Source organism: Mobula hypostoma, chromosome 8, assembly GCF_963921235.1.
Source record: "Mobula hypostoma chromosome 8, sMobHyp1.1, whole genome shotgun sequence".
NCBI classification, from domain to species: domain Eukaryota; kingdom Metazoa; phylum Chordata; class Chondrichthyes; order Myliobatiformes; family Myliobatidae; genus Mobula; species Mobula hypostoma.
The window spans coordinates 112959543-112981384 of NC_086104.1; the positions used below are offsets into that span (position 1 = coordinate 112959543).

Below are 21842 nucleotides of genomic sequence, written 5' to 3' on the forward strand. Positions count from 1 at the left end.
TGTGCCATCTCCAGCGGGGTCCCACCACCAAACACATCTTTTCCTCCCCCCCCCAGCAACTTTCTGCTTTCCACAGGGATTGCTCCCTATGCAATTCCCTTATCCATTGTCCCTCCCAACTGATCTCCCACCTGGCACTTACCCTTGCAAGCAGAACAAGTGCTACATCTGCCCCTACACCTCTTCCCTTACCACCATTCAGGGCCCTAAACAGTCCTTTCCAGTGAAACAACACTTCACCTATGAGTCTGTTGGGGTCATCTATTGTTTTCAATGCTCCCGGGTGTGGCCTCTTGTATATCGGTGAGACTTAACTTAGATTGGGAGACCACTTTGCCAAATGCTAGAAAAAAGTGGGATCTCGCAGTAGCCACCCATTTTAATTCCACTTCCCATTCTGACATGTCCATTCGTGGCCTCCTTTACAGTCACAATGAGGCCATTCTTAGGTTGCAGAGCAATATATTATACGTATTCTGTCTGCATAGCTCCAACCTGATGACATGAATCTCGAACTTCTCGTATGCATCCCCGCCCCCTTTCCCCCTCTCACCTTATCGCCATGCCTGCTCATCGACTCTTTGGTTCTCCTTCCTTTTTTCTTTCTTCCATGGCCTTCTGTCTTCTCCAGCCCTGCATCTCTTTCATCAACTTCCCAGCAGTTTATTTCATCCCTCCCGCCCTCCCAGTTTCACCTATCACCTTGTGTTTCTTCTTCTGCTTGCCCCCCCCACCCCCCGCCAACTCTCAACTCCTCATCTTTTTTCCTTCAGTCCTCATGAAGGGTCTTGGCCCAAAACGTCAACTGTACTCTTTTCCATAGATGCTGCCTGGCCTGCTGAGTTCCTCCAGCATTGTGTGTGTTGCATACATTTATTTTTTTAAGGAATACAAAATATTTAACTTTAAGTTTGTGTAAAAACAAAGATAACAACAATTTGAAGAACTCACCAGATCTTTTGTTGAGGGCTCTCTTAAAACTGATCTAATCATAGAAAATTCAAAAATAAAGTGAGATTTTTCAAATATATGGGCATTGTGCCTTCTAAAAGCAATGCAAAGAGCTCCACAAATTTAGTATAACACTGAACTGCATCCTGTAATACACAGCTGGAGAAATCAGGAAAGCCTGGGTTTCATCTCCAACTCTCATAAGTGTTCTAGCCTTTAGCTGAACTGGAGATTACAAAGACTCTGATACTGCTAGACATTGGAAAAATACTCATGCCCTCTTCTTATAGGTGATGCAATAACAGTAACATGACTTGTAACTTCCCAGTGTGAATCAAAACTAAGCAGTATCAGAAGGCAGAACAAGTGAGATGAGATAAATAGAAAGTTTAAAGAAATAATTTCAAGGGGATAAATAAAAGGATGAATATAGAATGAATTATTTTCCAAAATGGCAAAGCTGAGATGAAGATAAAAGAGGTGAAATGAGAAGGACAGATAAAACGAGGACTAATAATGATTATTTTATGGCTTTCTTCACTGACAGTCAACATAAATTTAGATACATATACAGTCATGTTTGAAAGACAATTCTCAGTAATTTTAAAAAACACAAATATAACAGAATCAATTATTGCAATGCATATCCGTAGTAATGATAATACTACTTAATCTGGAATTTCCACCTACGAAACAAGTCTTATGCAAACTTAATAAGCTGCCAAATGAACCTAGAATGCATTCAACAACAATTAAACAGACATTTCAAAATATTTCTTCTCACCTAGGAACCATCATCCTTTTCTTATGTTTGAATGCGCATTCACTTATACCGGGTCTAAATAAATGGGGAAGTAATAAAATTTAATTAAGGCAGATGAAACAAGGAAGTATATTGGAACTACCGCATCATGGTGCAAATGAATCAAATGACCACTAGTTGAAAATGAGTCTACTAGCAAAATTAACCAAGTGGAATCATGATGTGTATTACTACACTCCCCTTTGTCCTTTCTCAGTCTGTTTTATTTTCATCATCTTTATTTATTGCCCACTTTGCCATGGGCTATTAGTCCTTTTGTAATTTAATCTCTCCTGTCCTCCATTCCAACATAAATCACATTTCTTCTCATTGCATAACCTTACTACTGAATAAATCTCAAAAAGAATGATTTCTGAATTGACACCTTCAATGTCAGTTTGAGAATTCTTAGATAGCATTAATTGTGCAGTGGACAGGAATCCAACATCTGTTTCTTTTAATGGTCTGGAAGAAAACTATTGTGCCAAAGATCCATTTGGGCACTGTATCTTTACTGCTGAAGAATCAAGGAAAACAATCAGAGAGGTCATGCATGAGGGAGGAGAAAAAGGCTTGGGTTTGAGGTGATGGTGTTAGTAAGTGGGGTGAATAAGGACCTTAAGATTAAGGTCAAGGTATCCAGATAGTATCATAGCTATAATCTTCTTTAAATGTACATTGGAATTGTTAGAGATTGTGTCATGAGTAGGGGCCATGGCAAAGGTGGATGTGACCAAGTGTGGTCTTCAAGATCTGTGAGAGAAAAAGGGAATATTTTTAATATCTGAATGTACTCAAGACCATTCGCAGCAATTTCCCCTTAAATAGGTGTAATTGCATTTCTTGCGAAGATTTATTTCTGTCCCAGTGGCCTGCATGCTTCCATGAATTATAATTACAGCAGTCTCATTCAGAGTATATCCAAGTGGTATCATGCATTACTGCAACAGATACCTGAGGAATCCAGAAGGAAAATCATAAACATTGTAATTCTTGCAGTTAGAAATTCATTAATACAATGCAAACAAAATGTACAGCAATATTTCTAAGCCCCTGCTATAGGAAGGATAGCATAAAGATTGATGAGGCTGTTCCCTAGACTAAAGAGCTTGAGTTTTATAGGAGAAGCTGGATCAGCTGGAACTTTTGTCCTTGGAGTGTAGGGGGCTGAGATAAATAAGATAGATAAAATCATGAGGGGTATTGAATTGAATTGACTTTATTTCTTACATCCTTCACATACATGAGTAAAAATATTTACATTACATCTTTATCTAAATGTGCAATCATAGTAATTTATAATAAATAGAAGAGTCAATGTAATATAGAGTACACTCAAATCAGCACGAGTTCATCAGTCTTGTGATGGCCTGGTGGAAGAAGCTGTCCCAGAGCCTGTTGGTCCTACTTTTTATGCTGTGGTACCGTTTTCCGGATGGTAGCAACTGGAATAGATTGTGGTTGGGATGGTTTGGGTCCCCCAATAATCTTATGGGCCCTTTTTACACATCTGTCCTTGTAGATGTCCTGAATCATGGGAAGTTTACGACTACAGATGCGCTGGGCTGTCCACACCACACTTTGCAGAGCCCTGCGATTAAGGGAGGTACAGTTTCCATACCAGGCAGTGATACAGCCAGTCAGGATGCTCTCAATTGTGCCCCTGTAGAAAGTTCTTAGGATTTGGGGGCCCATACCAAATTTCCTCAACCACCTGAGGTGAAAAAGGTATAGGTAAGGTGGACGGTCACAAAGTATTTTACCCCTAATATAGAGGAGTTTTAAACTAGAGGGTTGCAGGGAGCAAGATATACAAGGGATCTAAGGGACCTGAGGGGGAAACTTCTATTTATTTATTTTTAAACACACAGTGGGTGGTGGTTATATGGGATGAGCTGCCAGAAGAAGCTTTCAAGGCAGGTGCAATAACAGTGCTTAAAAGACACAAGGGATTCTGCAGAGGAGGAGCTTAGAAAAACAATGGCGTCTAATGATGATTCCTTTGCTTGCATCTTCGGAAACAGCTCTATTTCTATCTTTAATGTCTCTATTTTCCCTTTTCAGAGTTCTTTTGAAGACCCTGACCTGGAGTTACATGCTGACTTTGGTTCTTCGCGGGAGCGGGACCCGCTCTCGTGGTCTCACAACTGGCTGCTATTCGATATGCCAAGGATGTGGCCTAGAAGACTAACGCGCCTTCAGGGTTCCGAGATTTCGTGGCTCTGGAGGTGGCCGGACTCGAGGTTGGTGCCACCGCAAGAGACCGGTGTGTCGTGGGAGACAGGAGATCAAAAGCAGCAAGCTGGCTGCTGGCTGTGTGCTCAGACACCTGAGTTCTTTGGGCTCAGAGCTCAGAAGAAGTGATGCAACAGACTTTTAACACTGTAAATCAGCAAGTTGGTTGTTATGACTCCCCTCTCGCTGTGAAACAGGGACATCTCTTTTTCCCTTATTAGGGAAAGAGAGGGACCTGTGGTATGTCGAATTACCGGGTGAACAAGCAGTCTTGTGAAGGGGAGGATCATTGGTTTGCTACTGCTTATGCATGAGTTGGGGAGCTGTTTGGGGTTCTAACATTTAGCTATCATTCATTCTTTGGGGCATTCCTCTGTTTCTGTGGATGTTTGCGAAGAAAAAGAATTTCAGGATGTATATTGTGTACATTTCTGAAATTAAATGTACCTTTGAAATCTTTAAGATGATGGAAATCTATAGTAACACACACAAACTTTTGGAGGAATTTGGCAGGTCAGGCAACATCTATGGAAAGCAATAAATAGTTGATGTTTCGCCAAGACCCTTCATCAGGACTGGAAAGGAAAGGGAGAAAAAGGCAAGAATAAGAAGTTGTCCCTCCTCCTACCCTTTCTCCCATAGTCTTCTCTTCTCTCCTATTAGACTCCTCCTTCTTCAGCCTTAGCACCTCCGATCTTCACACTTTAACCACCTACCTCTCCCACCTAGCTTCACATATGACCTTCTAGCTTGTCCTCCTTCCCATTCTCCCACCTTCTTAATCTGGCTGCTTGTCTCTTCCTTTTGAATCCCGATGTAAGGTTTGGCCTGAAATGTTGACTGTTTCCTCCTTTTCATCTATGCTGCCTGATCTGCTGAGTTCTTCCAGCATTATGAATGTTTAAAAGACATTTAGACAGGTACATGAATAGAAAAGGTTTAGGGAATTATGGACCAAATGCAGGAAAGTAGGCTTACTTCAGGCAGACATCTTGGTCAGCATTAATGAGATGAGCTGAAGAATCTGTTTCTGTGTGGTTGAACTCTATGATTCTAACATGAAATGTTAACTGTTTCTCTCTATGGATGCAGCCTGACCTACTGAGTTGCTCCAAAGTTCTCCTGTTCATATTTTCATGATCTACAATATTTCACTTCTATTTCAAGTTTCTGAGATCAAGGAAGTGATTAAAAAAAAATCTGCTTGAGGAACTAGCCTGACAATCTCTCACTTGTTTCATCAGATTCTATTTTTACATATCTTTTGTTAACCATGGTAAACCAGATTTCTTTAAATATATAGATTGAACATCATACCCATCTATCAGAGGAGAACTTGGTGCAGTGTAGATTCTGATTGTTAAGTTTCTTTTTTTAAAACGATTTTTTGCTTTCCTTGAGTGGGAGTGCTCCTATACACTGAGAACTACAAGTAAATCTGAGGCCTTCCCTCCATTGGGTGAATTCCCATTTGCAAGATCTTTCTGAGTGCCAAGGACCATTTCTTTGAATCATCAAATAAGATGGGGTCTATTTGTATTCCAGTCAGCATGGGAAAGTGAGTGATGATGGGGAAGAGCGGAAAGAGGGAGGTCATATGATAGCATCTCCACAGCATATTAAACTAGAGATAATAACCTAAACTATCACATCAGGTGTCAGTATAATGAAGCAGAAGTCAAGTTGGAATAACACTAAAAAAGGAAAGAAAGGCCATACCTTACTACAGTTATATGTTTATTTGGAGGACAACCCACAGCAACATGGGCGACCTGTGAAGTAAATAAAATGTATCACTGCCCTTTTCTTCCTTATACAGAGTTTTACTATAAGCTTAAAAAAATCTTACGGGTAAAATAAAGCTGGAATGAAAAGAAGTATCCTGTTATCTTGAATGAGCATTCGTGTTCAGCACAGAAAGAGGGGGTTAGTGGCCTCTACACTACCACATTTTCAAATTCCTGAAACTCAGAAGGTCATTCTCATTGTGTCTGCACTGATTCTTTGAAAGTACTATCCAATTAACCCTACTTTTCCAGTTTACAAAACCTTGTAAATTCTAAAGAATGTCTGGCTTTTGAAATCAGTTGAGCCTCCCATTTGTGTGCATTCTATAAAGTGCATTCCTCTACAAGATGTTATTTTTGGGGGGCCACTTCTTTATTGTCCTTACTTTTCTGCTGTATGAGGTGCAACAACAACCTGATATACACACAAAATGATACAAAAAACTTGGGCCATGGTATTCCAAATGCTCATAGATCCAATCCCTAATAATTTTCTCCAATAGCTTCTCTATATCCAGTGTAACTCACTGGTCTACAGTTCCAAGATTCCCCCTATTTCCCTTCTCAAATAATGAAACATTAGCTACTCACCAATCCCGTGGAACCTCAAATGTGGCTAGAGAGAACACAAAGACATTGGACAAGGATCCACCCATCTCCTTTCTTGCCTTTCAATACTCTCTCAGTCCATGACTTACCCACCTTAATGTGCTTTAAGAGACCCAACAATAAGACTATATCCCAAAATGCCTAGCATATTGGCCTGCTTCACACCGATCTCACTATCGTCCATGTCCTTCTCCTTGGTAAGTACCGATGTAAAGTACTCACTTAGGAGTAATCTCAACCACATCATCCACCACCAAGCATACGTTCCCTCCTTTCTTCTTGATTGGTCCTACTCTTTCCCATATTTAAATGAGTAGTGCAAAAAGAGAGCAAAAGTAGTGACACAAACATGAGAAATTCTGCAGATGCTGGAAATTCAAGCAACACACATCAAAGTTGCTGGTGAACGCAGCAGGTCAGGCAGCATCTCTCTAGGAAGAGGTACAGTCGTCGTTTCAGGCCGAGACCCTTCCTCAGGACCAACTGAAGGAAGAGCTAGTAAGAGATTTGAAAGTGGGAGGGGGAGGGGGAAATCCAAAATGTAAGAGAAGACAGGAGTGAGAGCGATGGAGCCAAGAGCTGGACAGGTGATTGGCAAAAGGGATATGAGAGGATCATAGGACAGGAGGCCCAGGGAGAAGGAAAAAGTGGGGGGGGGGGAACCCAGAGGATGGGCAAGGGGTATAGTCAGAGGGACAGAAGGAGAAAAAGGAGAGAGAGAAAAAGAATATGTGTATATAAATAAATAACGGATGGGGTACGGGGGGAGGTGGGGCATTAGCGGAAGTTAGAGAAGTCAATGTTCATGCCATCAGGTTGCAGGCTACCCAGAAGGAATATAAGGTGTTGTTCCTCCAACCTGAGTGTGGCTTCATCTTTACAGTAGAGGAGGCCATGGATAGACATGTCAGAATGGGAATGGGATGTAGAATTAAAATGTGTGGCTACTGGGAGATCCTGCTTTCTCTGGCGGACAGAGCATAGGTGTTCAGCAAAACGATCTCCCAGTGTGCGTCGGGTCTCGCCAATATATAAAAGGCACATCGGGAGCACCGGACGCAGTATATCACCCCAGCCGACTCACAGGTGAAGTGTCGCCTCACCTGGAAGGACTGTTTGGGGCCCTGAATGGTGGTAAGGGAGGAAGTGTGAGGGCATGTGTAGCACTTATTCCGCTTACAAGGATAAGTGCTACACATGCTCTTACACTTCCTCCCTTACCACCGTTCAGGGCCCCAGACAGTCCTTCCAGGTGAGGCGACACTTCACCTGTGAGTCGGCTGGGGTGATATACTGCGTCCGGTGCTCCCGATGTGCCTTTTATATATTGGCGAGACCCGACACACACTGGGAGATCGTTTTGCTGAACACCTATGCTCTGTCCGCCAGAGAAAGCAGGATCTCCCAGTGGCCACACATTTTAATTCCTCATCCCATTCCCATTCTGACATGTCTATCCATGGCCTCCTCTACTGTAAAGATGAAGCCACACTCAGGTTGAAGGAACAACACCTTATATTCCTTCTGGTAGCCTCCAACCTGATGGCATGAACATTGACTTCTCTAACTTCCGCTAATGCCCCACCTCCCCCTCGTACTCCATCCGTTATTTATATACACACGTCCTTTCTCTCACTCTCCTTTTTCTCTCTGTCCCTCTGACTATACCCCTTGCCCATCCTCTGGGTTCCCCCCCCCCGCAGTTTCCTTCTCCCTGGGCCTCCTGTCCCATGATCCTCTCATATCCCTTTTGCCAATCACCTGTCCAGCTCTTGGCTCCATCCCTCCCCCTCCTGTCTTCTCCTATCATTTTGGATCTCCCCCTCCCCCTCCCACTTTCAAATCTTTTATGAGCTCTTCCTTCAGTTAGTCCTGACGAAGGGTCTCGGCCTGAAACGTCGACCGTACCTCTTCCTAGAGATGCTGCCTGACCCTCTGCGTTCACCAGCAACTTTGATGTGTGTTGCAAAAGTAGTGAGGTTGGGTTCATGGGTTGGTTCATTTTGTCCGTTCAGAAATCTGATGGTGGAAGGGAGAAAGCTGCTCTGAAAATTTTTGAGTATGTGTCTTCAGGTTCCTGTACCTTCTCTCTGATGGTAGTAATGAAAAGAAATCATGTCCTGGGTAACGGGTATCCCTACCTTCTTGCCACCTTTTTGAGACATTGCCTTCTGAAGATGACCTTGATATTGAGATGGCTAGTATCCATGATGGAGCTGGTCCTACTTACCAACAACTTTACGTGGCCCCTTCTAGCTCTCCTAATTCCCACTTTTCTGGATTCATTTGAATTTGTTTTGAGTTTAGTATAGTTTAGTTCAATATCAACATGCTTTATAGGAGCTTTACCAAAGAAAAATTGACACTGAGATACAAACAGAGATGACGGAACAAGTCTCCAAAAGCATAGTGCATCATATAAAACTTAAGGGAAAGAAAAGAAGAGAGATATAGGAAAAGAATTCCAAAGCTTGGTAATTGAAATCACAGTTTCCAATGGGGGGCAGGTAACTTCACTGGTAAATAATAAGCCAGAATTGGCAAAACAAAAATCTTGACAGCTACTAAAGCAAGCAGTTGGGTTTGGACCAGGGAATAGACTTTTTGACAGGAGCTGATGATGATGACTTCAATAATATTCAGTTGGATTCGTGGAGCTTAGGGCGCAGTCTGACAATCAGGAGGCAGCTCAAAAGAGTAGTAGTGATACAAAGCTGAATATTGTAAGACAGATGGTAAGACTGTATGGAAACTGCTGCCAGGTTTTTAGATGTTGCTGTAGATTTTAGATTAGAAAGAACCGGGGTTGGGGGGGGGCGGGGTCAAGGATTAACCCTCAGGGGAACATAGGGATGCAGAAAATGGAACAGTTCTGGGGAATTCACTGGATAAGATAGGAAAGGATAGAGAATGTGATCCCACCTAGTGGGATGAAGTTTGGTGTAGTCAGCTATGCCAAAGACTACAAATCAGTTTGAGAAGAACAAGAAGAGATGATTAGATTCATCAGAATGCCATTTGTCACTTTAATCAGAGTCCTTTCTGTGTAGTGCAGGGGAAAGGAACCTGAGTGGAAGGACGCAAACAAAGGGATTCAAGCACGATGACAAATATTTAGTAAGTTACAACACATTCAAGGCCTTCAAGAAAAGAGGACTGGAGATGGGATAAACATGGGAGATTCTGTAGATGCTGGACATCCAGAGTATCACATTCAAAATGCTGGAGGAACTCCACTGGTCAGGCAGCATCTATAGTATGGAAAGGAAGCGGGAGGAAGCCAGAATTTTAAAAAAAGGTGTGGGGAGGGGAAGGAGGACTAGCTAGGAGATGATAGGTGAAGCCAGGTGAGCGGAAGGTAAAGGGCTGGAGATGGGATGAAAGTTTAAATGGATGGAAAGATCCTGTAAATTTCTAAGTAGAGGAGTGAAGAAGGCAGGTTTGAAGAAGAGAGAACCACTAACATTATCAAATGATGACAAATTAGTTACATAAAACATACCCTCATTGCTGAAGACTCACAAGAATATTCGATACGATTGACTTGGAATTCCACAGATAAAACCCCACTTGTTGCTTCTCTGAAATACCAATCAAATGTTGCCACAATTCATTAAAGAAAGTTTCAAGAAGAAGCATCTAGAAATTTTAGCTCTGCCATTAGTTCTCAAAATAACAGAGGCTTAATTTTGTTTCCAAAATCAATTTGACTGAAGTCAACAGAAACTGAGGTACTCAGCAAACTTCAATGGACCTTTAAGGGAAATCGAGCTGTAGAAACATAGAAAATAGGTGCAGGAGTAGGTCATTCGGCCCTTCGAGCCTGCACCGCCATTCAGTATGATCATGGCTGATCGTCCAACTCAGAACCCTGTACCTGCCTTCTCTCCATACCCTCTGATCCCTTTAGCCACAAGGGCCATATCTAACTCCCTCTTAAATATAGCCAATGAACTAGCCTCAACTGTTTCCTGTGGCAGAGAATTCCACAGATTCACCACTCTCTGTGTGAAGTTTTTCCTAATCTTGGTCCTAAAAGGCTTCCCCTTTATCCTCAAACTGTGACCCCTCGTTCTGAACTTCCCCAACATCGGGAACAATCTTCCTGCATCTAGCCTGTCCAATCCCTTTAGGATTTTATACGTTTCAATAAGATCCCCCCTCAATCTTCTAAATTCCAATGTGTATAAGCCCAGTCGATCCCATCTTTCATCATATGAAAGTCCTGCCATCCCAGGAATCAATCTGGTGAACCTTCTTTGTACTCCCTCTATAGCAAGAATGTCTTTCCTCAGATTAGGGGACCAAAACTGCACACAATACTCCAGGTGTGGTCTCACTAAGGGCTTGTACAACTGCAGTAGTACCTCCCTGCTCCTGTACTCGAACCCTCTTGCTATGAATGCTAGCATACCATTCGCCTTTTTCACCGCCTGCTGTACCTGCATGCCCACTTTCAAAGACTGGTGTATAATGACACGCAGGTCTCGTTGCTAATCGGCCACCATTCAGATAATAATCTGTTTTCCTGTTCTTGCCACCAAAGTGGATAACCTCACACTTATCCACATTAAATTGCATCTGCCATGAATTTGCCTACTCACCCAACCTATCCAAGTCACCCTGCATCCTCTTAGCATCCTCCTCACAGCTAACACTGCCGCCCAGCTTCGTGTCATCCGCAAACTTGGAGATGCTGCATTTAATTCCCTTGTCTAAGTCATTAATATATATTGTAAACAACTGGGGTCCTAGCACTGAGCCTTGCGGTACCCCACTAGTCACTGCCTGCCATTCTGAAAAGGTCCCGTTTATTCCCACTCATTGCTTCCTGTCTGGCAACCAATTCTCTATCCACATCAATACCATACCCCCAATACCATGTACTTTAAGTTTGCACACTAATCTCCTGCGTGGGACCTTGTCAAAAGCCTTTTGAAAATCCAAATATACCACATCCACTGGTTCTCCCCTATCCACTCTACTAGTTACATCCTCAAAAAATTCTATGAGATTTGTCAGACATGATTTTCCTTTCACAAATCCATGCTGACTTTGTCCGACCATTTCACCGCTTTCCAAATGTGCTGTTATCACATCTTTGATAACTGACTCTAGCATTTTCCCCACCACCGATGTCAGGCTTACCGGTCTATAATTCCCTGGTTTCTCTCTCCCTCCTTTTTTAAAAAGCGGGATTACATTAGCCACCCTCCAATCCTCAGGAACTAATCCAGAATCTAAAGAGTTTTGAAAAATTATCACTAATGCATCCACTATTTCTTGGGCTACTTCCTTAGGCACTCTGGGATCTGGCCCTGGGGATTTATCTGCCTTTAATCCCGTCAATTTACCTAACACCACTTCCCTACTAACATGCATTTCCCTCAGTTCCTCCATCTCACTAGACTCTCGGTCCCCTATTTCCAGAAGATTATTTATGTCCTCCTTAGTGAAGACAGAACCAAAGTATTTATTCAATTGGTCTGCCGTGTCCTTGTTCCCTATGATCAATTCACCTGTTTCTGGAAGCATAGTCATCCACTATTATCATAAATTACTTTGCATTATTATTGTAGTAAAATAAACATTGTTTACAATTTTCCATCCAGATACCTTCCTCTTTCCTGAACAGAAGCTTTCCCTCTCTTATAGAGCCCTTGAGCATACCTCTCCTCCTGCACAGAGCAAGGAACGTGTTTCCTTGGTCTTGTTTTCTGCCCCACTTATATTAGAATCAAACAATTAATAACTGGTCAGCTATTTATGTAATTTTATTTAAACTCCTAACTGAAAAGACACCTTCCCCCAACCTAGCTTAAAACATTCTATCACCCTGTAAAACAGGAAACTACCTGGAAGCATAAATTGGAAACAGATGTTCTCAGGGAAATGTACGGCAGAAATGCGGCAAACATTCAGGAGATATTTGCGTGATGTTTTGCATAGGTATATTCTAATGAGACAGGGAAAGGATGGTAAGGTACAGGATCCGTGGTGTACAAAGGCTGTTGAAAATCTAGTCAAGAAGGAAAAAAAACTTACAAAAGGGTCCAAAAAAACTAGGTAATGATAGAGTTCTACAAGATTATAAGGCTAGCAGAAAGGAGTTTAAGAATGAAATTAGCAGAGCCAGAGAAGGCCTTGGCGAGCAGGATTAAGAAAGCCCCAAGGCATTCGACAATTATGTGAAGAGCAAGAGGATAAGACGTGAGAGAAAAGGTCCAATCAAGTGTGACAGTGGAAAAGTGTGTATGGAACCAGAGGAGATAACAGAGATACTTAATGAATACTTTGCTTCAGTATTCACTACAGAAAAGGATCTTGGCGATTGTAGCGATGACTTCCAACAGATTGAAAAGCTTGAGCACATAGACATTAAGAAAGAGGATGTGCTGGAGCTTTTGGAAAGCATCAAGTTGGATGTCTCTGGGACTGGATGAAATGTACCCCAGGTTACTGTGGGAGGCAAGGAAGGAGATTGCTCAGCCTCTGGCAACGATCTTTGCATCATCAATGGGGATGGGAGAGGTTTCGGAGGATTGAAGGGTTGCAGATGTTGTTCCCTTATTCAAGAAAGGGAAGTACAGATAGCCCAGGAAATTATAGACCAGTGAGTTTTACTTCAGTGGTTGGTAAGTTGATGGAAAAGATCCCAAGAGGCAAGATTTATGAACCTTTGGAGAGGCATAATATGATTAGGAATAGTCAGCATGGCTTTGTCAAAGGCAGGTCGTGCCTTACGAGCCTGACTGAATTTTTTGAGGATGTGACTAAACACGTTGATGAAGGTTGACCGGTAGATGTAGTGTATATGGATTTCAGCAAGGCATTTGATAAGGTATACCATGTAAGTAAGGAGGCATGGGATCTAAGGGGACATTGCTTTGTGGATCCAGAATTGGCTTGCCCACAGAAGGCAAATAGTGTTTGTAGACAGGTCATATTCTGCATGAAGGTCGGTGACCAGTGGTGTGTCTCAGGGATCTGTTCTGAGACCCTTTCTCTTCATGATTTTTATAAATTACCTGGATGAGGAAGTGGAGGGATGGGTTAGTAAATTTGCTGATAACATAAAGGCTGGGGGTGTTGCGGATAGTGTGGAGGGCTGTCAGAGGTTACAGCAGGACATCAATATGATACAAAACTGGGCTGAGAAGTGGCAGATGGAGCTCAACCTAGATAATTGTGAAGTGGTTCATTTTGGAGGCCAAATATGATGGCAGAATACAGTATTAACAGTAAGACTCTTGGCAGTGTGGAGGATCAGAGGGATGTTGGGGTCCGAGTCTATAAGACACTCAAAGCAGCTGTGAAGGTTGACTGTGAGGTTAAGAAGGCATACAGTGCATTGGCCTTCATCAACTGTGGAAATGAGCTTAAGAGCCAAGAGGTAATGTTACAGCTATATAGGACCCTGGTCAGACTCCACTTGGAGTACTGTGCTCAGTTCTGGTCACCTCACTACAGGAAAGATGTGGAAACTATAGAAAGGGTACAGAGGAGATTTACAAGGATGTTGCCTGGATTGGAGAGCATGCCTTATGAGAATAGGTTGAGTGAACTTGGCCTTTTCTCCTTGCAGCAATGGAGGGTGAGAGGTGACCTGACAGAGGTATATAAGATGATGAGAGGCATTGATCATGTGGCAGTCAAGAGGCTTTCTCCCAGGGCTGAAATGGCTAACACAAGAAGGCACCATTTTAAGGTGCTTGGAAGTAGGTACAGAGGAGATGTCAGGGTTAAGTTTTTCTTAACGTAGAGAGTGGTGAGTGCATGGAATGGACTGCTGGCAACAATGGTGGAGGCAGATAGGATAGGGTCTTTTAAGAGACTCGTGGATAGGTAGATGGATCTTAGAAAAATAGAGCATTATATTGTAACCCTAGGTATTTTCTAAAGTAAGTACATGTTCAGCACAATATTCTGGGCTGAAGGGCCTGTATTGTGCTGTAAGTTTTCTATGTTATCAGTCTCATTCTTGTGGTATCCATTGTTCTTTGAATCCCAGACTCTTTTCTGAGTTGGTCTTGGACTCTCATGTTGGTAAGGAGATCTCCCCCTACTATTCATTCTGTTTTTCTCCAAAATCACGATAGTCACATTTATAGTCCAGTCCAGACCGAACACCCTTTAGCCTTCTTTGTCCCTTCCCAGCTGAACTACTGGTTGCCATGGTATCACATGCTATTTAACGAATAACCAATTATTTTACATTCTGTTTATTGATACTGCACTAATCAGGTACAGAGGGACGTGGAACTGATTGATCCTGACAGTTCATGCATATAGTTATGGTGCCTAAAGACTTTAATACTTCAGTAATTTTATCTATTGCACTGTGCAGCTGCCACAAAATAAAAATCATAACACATTGAGTGATGATCAACCTGATTCTGATATGGGTCTCTATTGTGGGCTGAGAGCAGGAAGGGGGCAGGGAGAGGGGAATCATATTTGTGAAAAAGGGAAAGAGGGGAGGGAGCAAGAAACACCAGAGACATTCTGTCTGATCAATAAACCAGCTATTTGGAAACAAATGACCTTGTCTGGTGCGTCAGGACTGGGTGTCTCCATGCCTGCGCCAACCCCTGCTCCTGGCCACCAGTCCCACACCCCTCCTGCAGTGCTCCACCCTTGCCTTTCCCAACATCCTTTGCTCCCCCCACCCCACCAATTTACAAACTTGCTCTCTACTCCAAATTGACAAACACAGTACTGTGCACCCTAGCTATATACTGAACCTGCAAAAAGGACCTGGCCCAGCCCCATATGGTGTCATGTCCGTAGCCTCTACTTCCTCAGAAGGCTGAAAACATTTGACATATCCCTAACTAATTTTTAATCAATGCACCATAGAAAGCACCTTATCCAGATGGTTCTTCACTTGGTATGGCAACTGCTCTAACTGTGATCACAAGACTTATAGATACAGTTCAGCACATCATAGAAATTAGTCTCCCTTCCATGGACTCTGTCTACACTTCTCGCTGCCTCAGCAAAACAACCAGCAAAATCAAAAACACGACAATGAGTTAATCCTAATGCATACTCCACCTCCTCTACCTCTAAAATGACTCAACTAACTGTCTTTGTGGAGAATGGTGAAGCTATTTGGCTGCAGCACTGCACCTGAAATGCAGAAGATGGACATGTTTCAGTGAAGTACACAGCAGTCCCTGATGTCCCTCTAGTACAGCAATCTTGCTCTATGGTCTTCAATTTTATTTTCCAAGGTCTGTACATTCACCAGCAGGAGAGTTGGGAATGGAAGTCTAAAGCCTTGGCATAGAGTTATAAGGGATCAGGAATTTACAACCAGAAGGAAGAAGGAATTGAAGCTTTGGAATTCCCCACCCAAGAGGGTGTAGACTCTGAGTAGATATAAGACAAATATCAGCTACGATCTTACTGAATAGTAGAATGTGCTACTTTCACTTATAAAACACTAACTGATAGAGGAACAAAATGGGTGAGGTAGCAACTGTGGAGGCAAGGGGTTGGTCAAATTTTTGAGTCAAGACCTTGAGAGTATAGAAGGTAGCCAGCATAAAGAGATGACAGGTTTGAAAGAGGGTCAGGCAGATGATAGGTGCAATAGGTGAGGTGGGAGTGCATGATGGACAGATGACTGTACTTATGGTCTACCTTAATTATCTGTGATAAGAAACCAAAGACAAATTTGGAGCCATCGAACCTCAGCACTAGAATACTTTAGGCACAGAGAAATAGATAGATTTTTAAAAATTTATTTCAAGATAAAGATAAATAACATGACATCAAAGCAAGTATGCTTACAGTTCTGCTGTATAGTTTTTTGAATTCCTGTAGTCCTTCTTGTGATAAAGATGAAGGTGCTAAAATAAAAATAAGTTAATTCAGCATATTGTTAAGTGTGGGACTATTAATACTTATATTTGACCGTTATTGCTGTACTATATCATGTATGGAAAAGTATTATTAATTGGTATTCCTGAGAAAGGGGGACAAGGTATGCCCATGTTGAAGAAGCTTTCCTCTTGTCATTAATTGGAGTTCTATGAGATACACTTTTATTGTTCTTCCTTTGTGATTCCTACTGCTCTCCTGTTCTTCGACCACATTCTCACCCAAATTCCCCACCAGACACATGTTCTTCTTTGGTATCTCCATTTTCCCTCCTCCCTTAGTTCCTACTTGCCCACTTTTCTTTCTTATCAGGTCTTTTGTCATCTCCACCCTTCTCTCAGCCATCTGCCCAGATAAGCCTTCCTCACCTGGATCCACTAATCACCAACCAGCTTTGTCAAGGACTGATTAGGGATGGTCAACATGGTAGAGTGAGTGGTAGGTCGTGCCTAACCAATCTTTTCAAGGAATTTAACGACCTATGAATAATGGTGTGCCACAGGGATCACTGCTGGGTCAGTGTTGTTAGCTGTCTGTATCAATGATCTAGATGATAATGTAGTAAACTAGATAAGCAAATTTGTGGATGTAACCAAAACAGAGGGTGTAGCAGACACTGAGGAAGGCCATCAAAGCTTGCATTGGATTCTGAACCAGTTGGAAAAATGGCACATGGAATATAATGCAGATAAGTGTGATATGTTACACTTTGGGAGGACAAACCAGAATAGGACTTGCATGGTGAGTGTTAGGGCACTGAGGGGTGTGGTAGAACAAAGTAACATAAACACCAAAATAAAAGCAGCCAGGTGCAGACTGGAGGAGCAACACCTCATATTCCATATTGGTAGTCTCTAACCTGAGGCAGAAGAATGGAAATTACAGGCCGGTTATCTGATCTCAGTGGTTGGGAAGATGTTGGAGTCAATTGTTAGGTTGTGGTTTTGGAGGCACACGATAAAATAGGCTATAGTTAGCATTGCTTCCTCAAGGGAAAATTTTGCCTGACAAGTCTGTTGGAATTCTTTGAAGGACTGCCAATCAAGATAGATAAAGAATCAGTTGATTTTGTACACTAGGAGTTTCAGAAGGCCTTTGACAAGGTTCCACATACAAGGCTGTTAAAAGCCCATGGTATTACAGGAAAGACATTAGTTTGGATAGAGCATCAGCAGATTGGCAGGAAGCAAAGGATGGAAATAAAAGGGAGCCTTTTCTGGTTGGCTGCCAGCAACTAGTGGTGTTCCACAATTGTCTGTGTTGAGACCACTTCTCTTTGCATTATATGTCAATGATCTGGATGATGGAATTGATGGCTTTGTGACCAAGTTTGCGGATAATATGAATATAGATGGAGGGGCAGGTAGTGTTGAGGAAGCAGAGGTACTACAGAAGACTTAACCAGGTTAGGAGATTGGGCAAAGAAGTGACAGATGGAATGCATTGCTGGGAAGTGTATCATTGTGCACTTTGGTAAAAGAAATAAAAATGTAGACTATTTTCTAAATGGAGAGGAAATTAAAAAATCTGAAGTTCAAAGGGACTTGGGATTCCTCGTGCAGTATTCCCTAAATGTTAACTTGCAGGTCGAGTTAGTGGTGAGGAATGCAAATGGAATGTTAGCATTCATTTTGACGGGACTGGAATATAAATACAAGGATGTAATAATGATAATGATGAGACTTCACTTAGGAGTATTGTGAGCACTTTTGGGACCCTTATCTAAAAAAAGGATGTGCTGACATTGGCGAGAGTTCAAAGGAAGTTCACAAAAATGATTCTGGGATTGAAAGGCTTTTCCTACAAGGAGCTTTTGATGGCTCTGGGCCTGTACTCATTTCACATTCAGAAGAATGAGGGGTGTGGGGGCTCTCAATGAAAGCTATCGAATGTTGAAAGGTCACAACAGAGTGGGTGTAGGGAGGATGTTTCCTATGGTTGGGGAATCTAAGACCAGAGGATATAACCTCAGAATAGAGGGACGTTCATTTAGAACAGAGTTGAGGAGGAATTTATTTAGCCAGAGATCAGTGAATCTGTGGAATTCCCCATCACCCCATTTTCCTTTAACCTCTGGCTCCTTTACCTCTTTTCTTTCCACTACCTCACCCTCACATGCCCTGCCCATCACCTTCATCTACCTCTAGTTTCCCACCTCCTTCCCTTTATTTTATAGTTTACCATCCTCTCTGATTCCCTTTCCTTCCACCCATCACCTCCCAGCTTTTCACATTGAATCTACACGCCCCCCCCAAAATCCCTCACATGGACTCACTATTACCCACCAGCTCACATTCCTCCCCATCTCCCACTCTATTTTTCTAGCTTCTGCCCTCTTCCCAGTCCTGTAGGACCTTAGCTCAAAACATCGACTGTTCATTTCCCTCCACAGATGCTGCTGACCTGCTGAGTTCATCTAGCATTTTGTGCTTTACTTCAGATTTACAGTATCTATGATTTCTTGTCTTGAGTTAAGCTAAATGCCCCATTTCACTGCTAAAAATTCTTCATATTACTATGCAAAATTATGAGCTCTGGATTTCACATTGCCATAGAAAACACTGATGTAGATTAACAAATATTCTATCATGAATTGGAAACGACAACTTTATAGACATAGCAACTTTAAAGTAGGAAAAGGAGGCCAAGTCACTTCATATAAATGATCTGATGTTAAATTTTTAAAAATGAGGAGCTACACAAAGATATGATGGACAACCAGAAACTTGGTCAAGGAGACAGGTTTTAAGAAGTATTTCACAGGGAGAGAGGGAAGTAAAGTTTTTTTTTGTTGCTGGAGGTGGAGGGAGTGGCAATGGGGAATGGTGTCAGTGAAATTCCAAGACTTAAGACATAGACGGTGAGGATGATAGTGAACTCTAATTATGATGACAATGGCTCTACTTTCATAGAGCAGTGAAGCATACAATGTTTTTCTTCCAGTTATAAGGGGTTGAAAATATTTCCCTGGCTTGGGAAGTGAGAGAAAATAAAAGGAATCAGAAATATAATTAACAATTACAAACCTCTGATCTTGTATAAAAGCTTGTAGTTACTTTATATTGAGGATAAACTTCGGTATATATTAGATCCTTATTATAATCAATTAAGTCTATGTGCAATCCCATTTCATTCAAGTAGATGACTTCTGCTTGAAAGTAAAGAGACTCTCCCATATCTACATAGTACAGTGGATATTCCAGATTGTGGCTGAACTTCTTAAAAGGACATGCTGGTGCTTTTATCATGAATAAGGAACTGAAAACTTCCATTTGCAGAGGGTAAATACTTTCATGAATTACAGAACTTCGTAATTTAATAATTAAAATTTGACTTAGAAGGTTAGAGTAAAGAATTATCTTCGAATCCTTTCGCTCCCACACGTGTAGCTTTACTAATGCATTTGTGCCAACCACACCAAAAAGCATTAAATTGTTGTTCATCTTAATTAGAATATTCAATTTATGATCTGAAACAAAAGGAAAAGAAACTTATGATGCCAAGTAGAAAACAACCTTACTTTCACTACAGTAAGATGTAATCAATGATTAAGTTTCTATCCTCATGTTAAATATGGAAATATAAACATATAATGTACAATCCTATCATCAGAGATGGGAAGATACAATTATCATTGATAGCTTGCATTAGAATTATGCTAACAAGAACTTGCTAGAGAGAAAAAAAAACAACCAGTACTTGTGCTGCAAAGAGCATCATGATGGTTCTGTAGACTGATTCACTGATGAGGGAACTGACTGAGAAAAAAATCAGGTTCAAATCAACATTTCCTGGAGTCCAAAATGAGAGGGGACATCAAAGATTTTGAGTAGGCTTAATATTAGTTGCAGTGAGCTGGTTTCCTCTGCTGCAAGCAACACAAGACAGCCGAGTTTCTTCTCAAGTCATAAACCTTTGAATTTCTTTTATCATAGAGTGTGAAAAGTAATCATTACCTATATTTAAGCCTGACATACATTTTTGGACTTCGGAGGAAATTAAATCCATGGGGATTATCTTGTGAAGATTATCTTACAATGTTTGCTGAAGCTATTGGGAAGGGGGTTAAACTAGGTTGGCAGAGGAATAAGAACCAGAGTCATAGGTCAGATGATGGGGCAACTTGTGTTAAGTTAGATGCAATATGTACAGAGATTGTGGGGAAGAAAAGGAAGAGGATAGGGCATAGTGCACTCAGTTGATGGGTTGAAATGTATTTACTTTAATGTGAGAAGTATCAGGACAAAGGGTGATGAATTTAGAGTATAGACAAGTACGTAAGAGCGATGATGCTGTGACTTGGCTCTCACAAGGAGGGGAATGGGCGCTGGATGTTCCAGGATTTAGATGTCCCAAACAGGGACAGAGTTGGAGATAAAAGAGGCAGGGGTGTAGCATTCACAAGGAATTCTGCAGATGCTGGAAATTCAAGCAACACACATCAAAGTTGCGCAGGCCAGGCAGCATCTGTAGTAAGAGGTAGAGTCGGTGTTTCAGGTCGAGAACCTTCGTCAGGACTAACGGAAGGAAGAGCTAGTAAGAGATTTGAAAGTGGGAGGGGGAGGGGAGATCCAAGATGATAGGAGAAGACAGGAGGGGGAGGGATGGAGCCAAGAGCTGGACAGTTGATTGGCAAAAGGGATATGAGAGGATCATGGGACAGGAGGCCCAGGGAGAAGGAAAAGGGAGAAGGGAGGAAAAACCCAGAGGATGGGCAAGGGGTATAGTCAGAGGGACAGAGGGAGAAAAAGGAGAGAGAGAGAAAGAATGTGTGCATATAAATAAATAACGGATGGGGTACGAGGGGGAGGTGGGGCATTAGCGGAAGTTAGAGAAGTCAATGTTCATGCCATCAGGTTGGAGGCTACCCAGACGGAATATAAAGTGTTGTTCCTCCAACCTGAGTGTGGCTTCATCTTTACTGTAGAGGAGGCCGTGGATAGACATATCAGAATGGGAATGGGATGTGGAATTAAAATGTGTGGCCACTGGGAGATCCTGCTTTCTCTGGCGGACAGAACGTACCTACAAAACGATCAGCAAAACAATCTCCCAGTCTGCGTCGGGTCTCGCCAATATATAGAAGGCCGCATCGGGAGCACCGGACGCAGTATATCACCCCAGCCAACTCACAGGTGAGGTGTCGCCTCACCTGGAAGGACTGTTTGGGGCCCTGAATGGTGGTAAGGGAGGAAGTGTAAGGGCATGTGTAGCACTTGTTCCGCTTACAAGGAGACGGAAGCAGCGGGAGAAGAGTTCCAGTAGCATTGCTAATCAGGGATAATATTACAATGGCAGAAAGGGTGGATGTCGTGAGAGATTATCCACCGAGTCAGAGTGGGTGGAAGTCAGAAACAAGAAGGCAACTAACACTCTATTGGGAGTATTCAATAGGTTACCCAATAAGATAGCCAGGAATGAGCTTAAGAAAGGATTTAACAGAGCTAGAAAGGAACTTGAGGCTGCCTTCGTGAACTAGATTAAGGAAAATTCTAAGGCATTCTACGCATATGCAAAAAACTGGATGACTGGAATAACGGTAGGACCGATCAGGGATGCAAGAGGAAACA

General features: G+C 42.2%; 1 protein-coding gene across 1 annotated transcript in view; it reads right to left on the bottom strand.

Annotated features, from left to right (window-relative positions):
• LOC134350209 (cation channel sperm-associated auxiliary subunit epsilon-like) overlaps positions 1-21842 on the bottom strand; it is a 132290-nt gene that overhangs the window by 52603 nt on the left and 57845 nt on the right. The window contains exons 6-10 of the mRNA XM_063055196.1: positions 16183-16241; positions 9887-9965; positions 5708-5760; positions 1736-1789; positions 952-985 (exon numbers count right to left, since the gene is read on the bottom strand). Coding sequence (XP_062911266.1) covers positions 952-985; positions 1736-1789; positions 5708-5760; positions 9887-9965; positions 16183-16241 — 279 coding nt within the window. The remainder of the gene's footprint in view (positions 1-951; positions 986-1735; positions 1790-5707; positions 5761-9886; positions 9966-16182; positions 16242-21842) is intronic.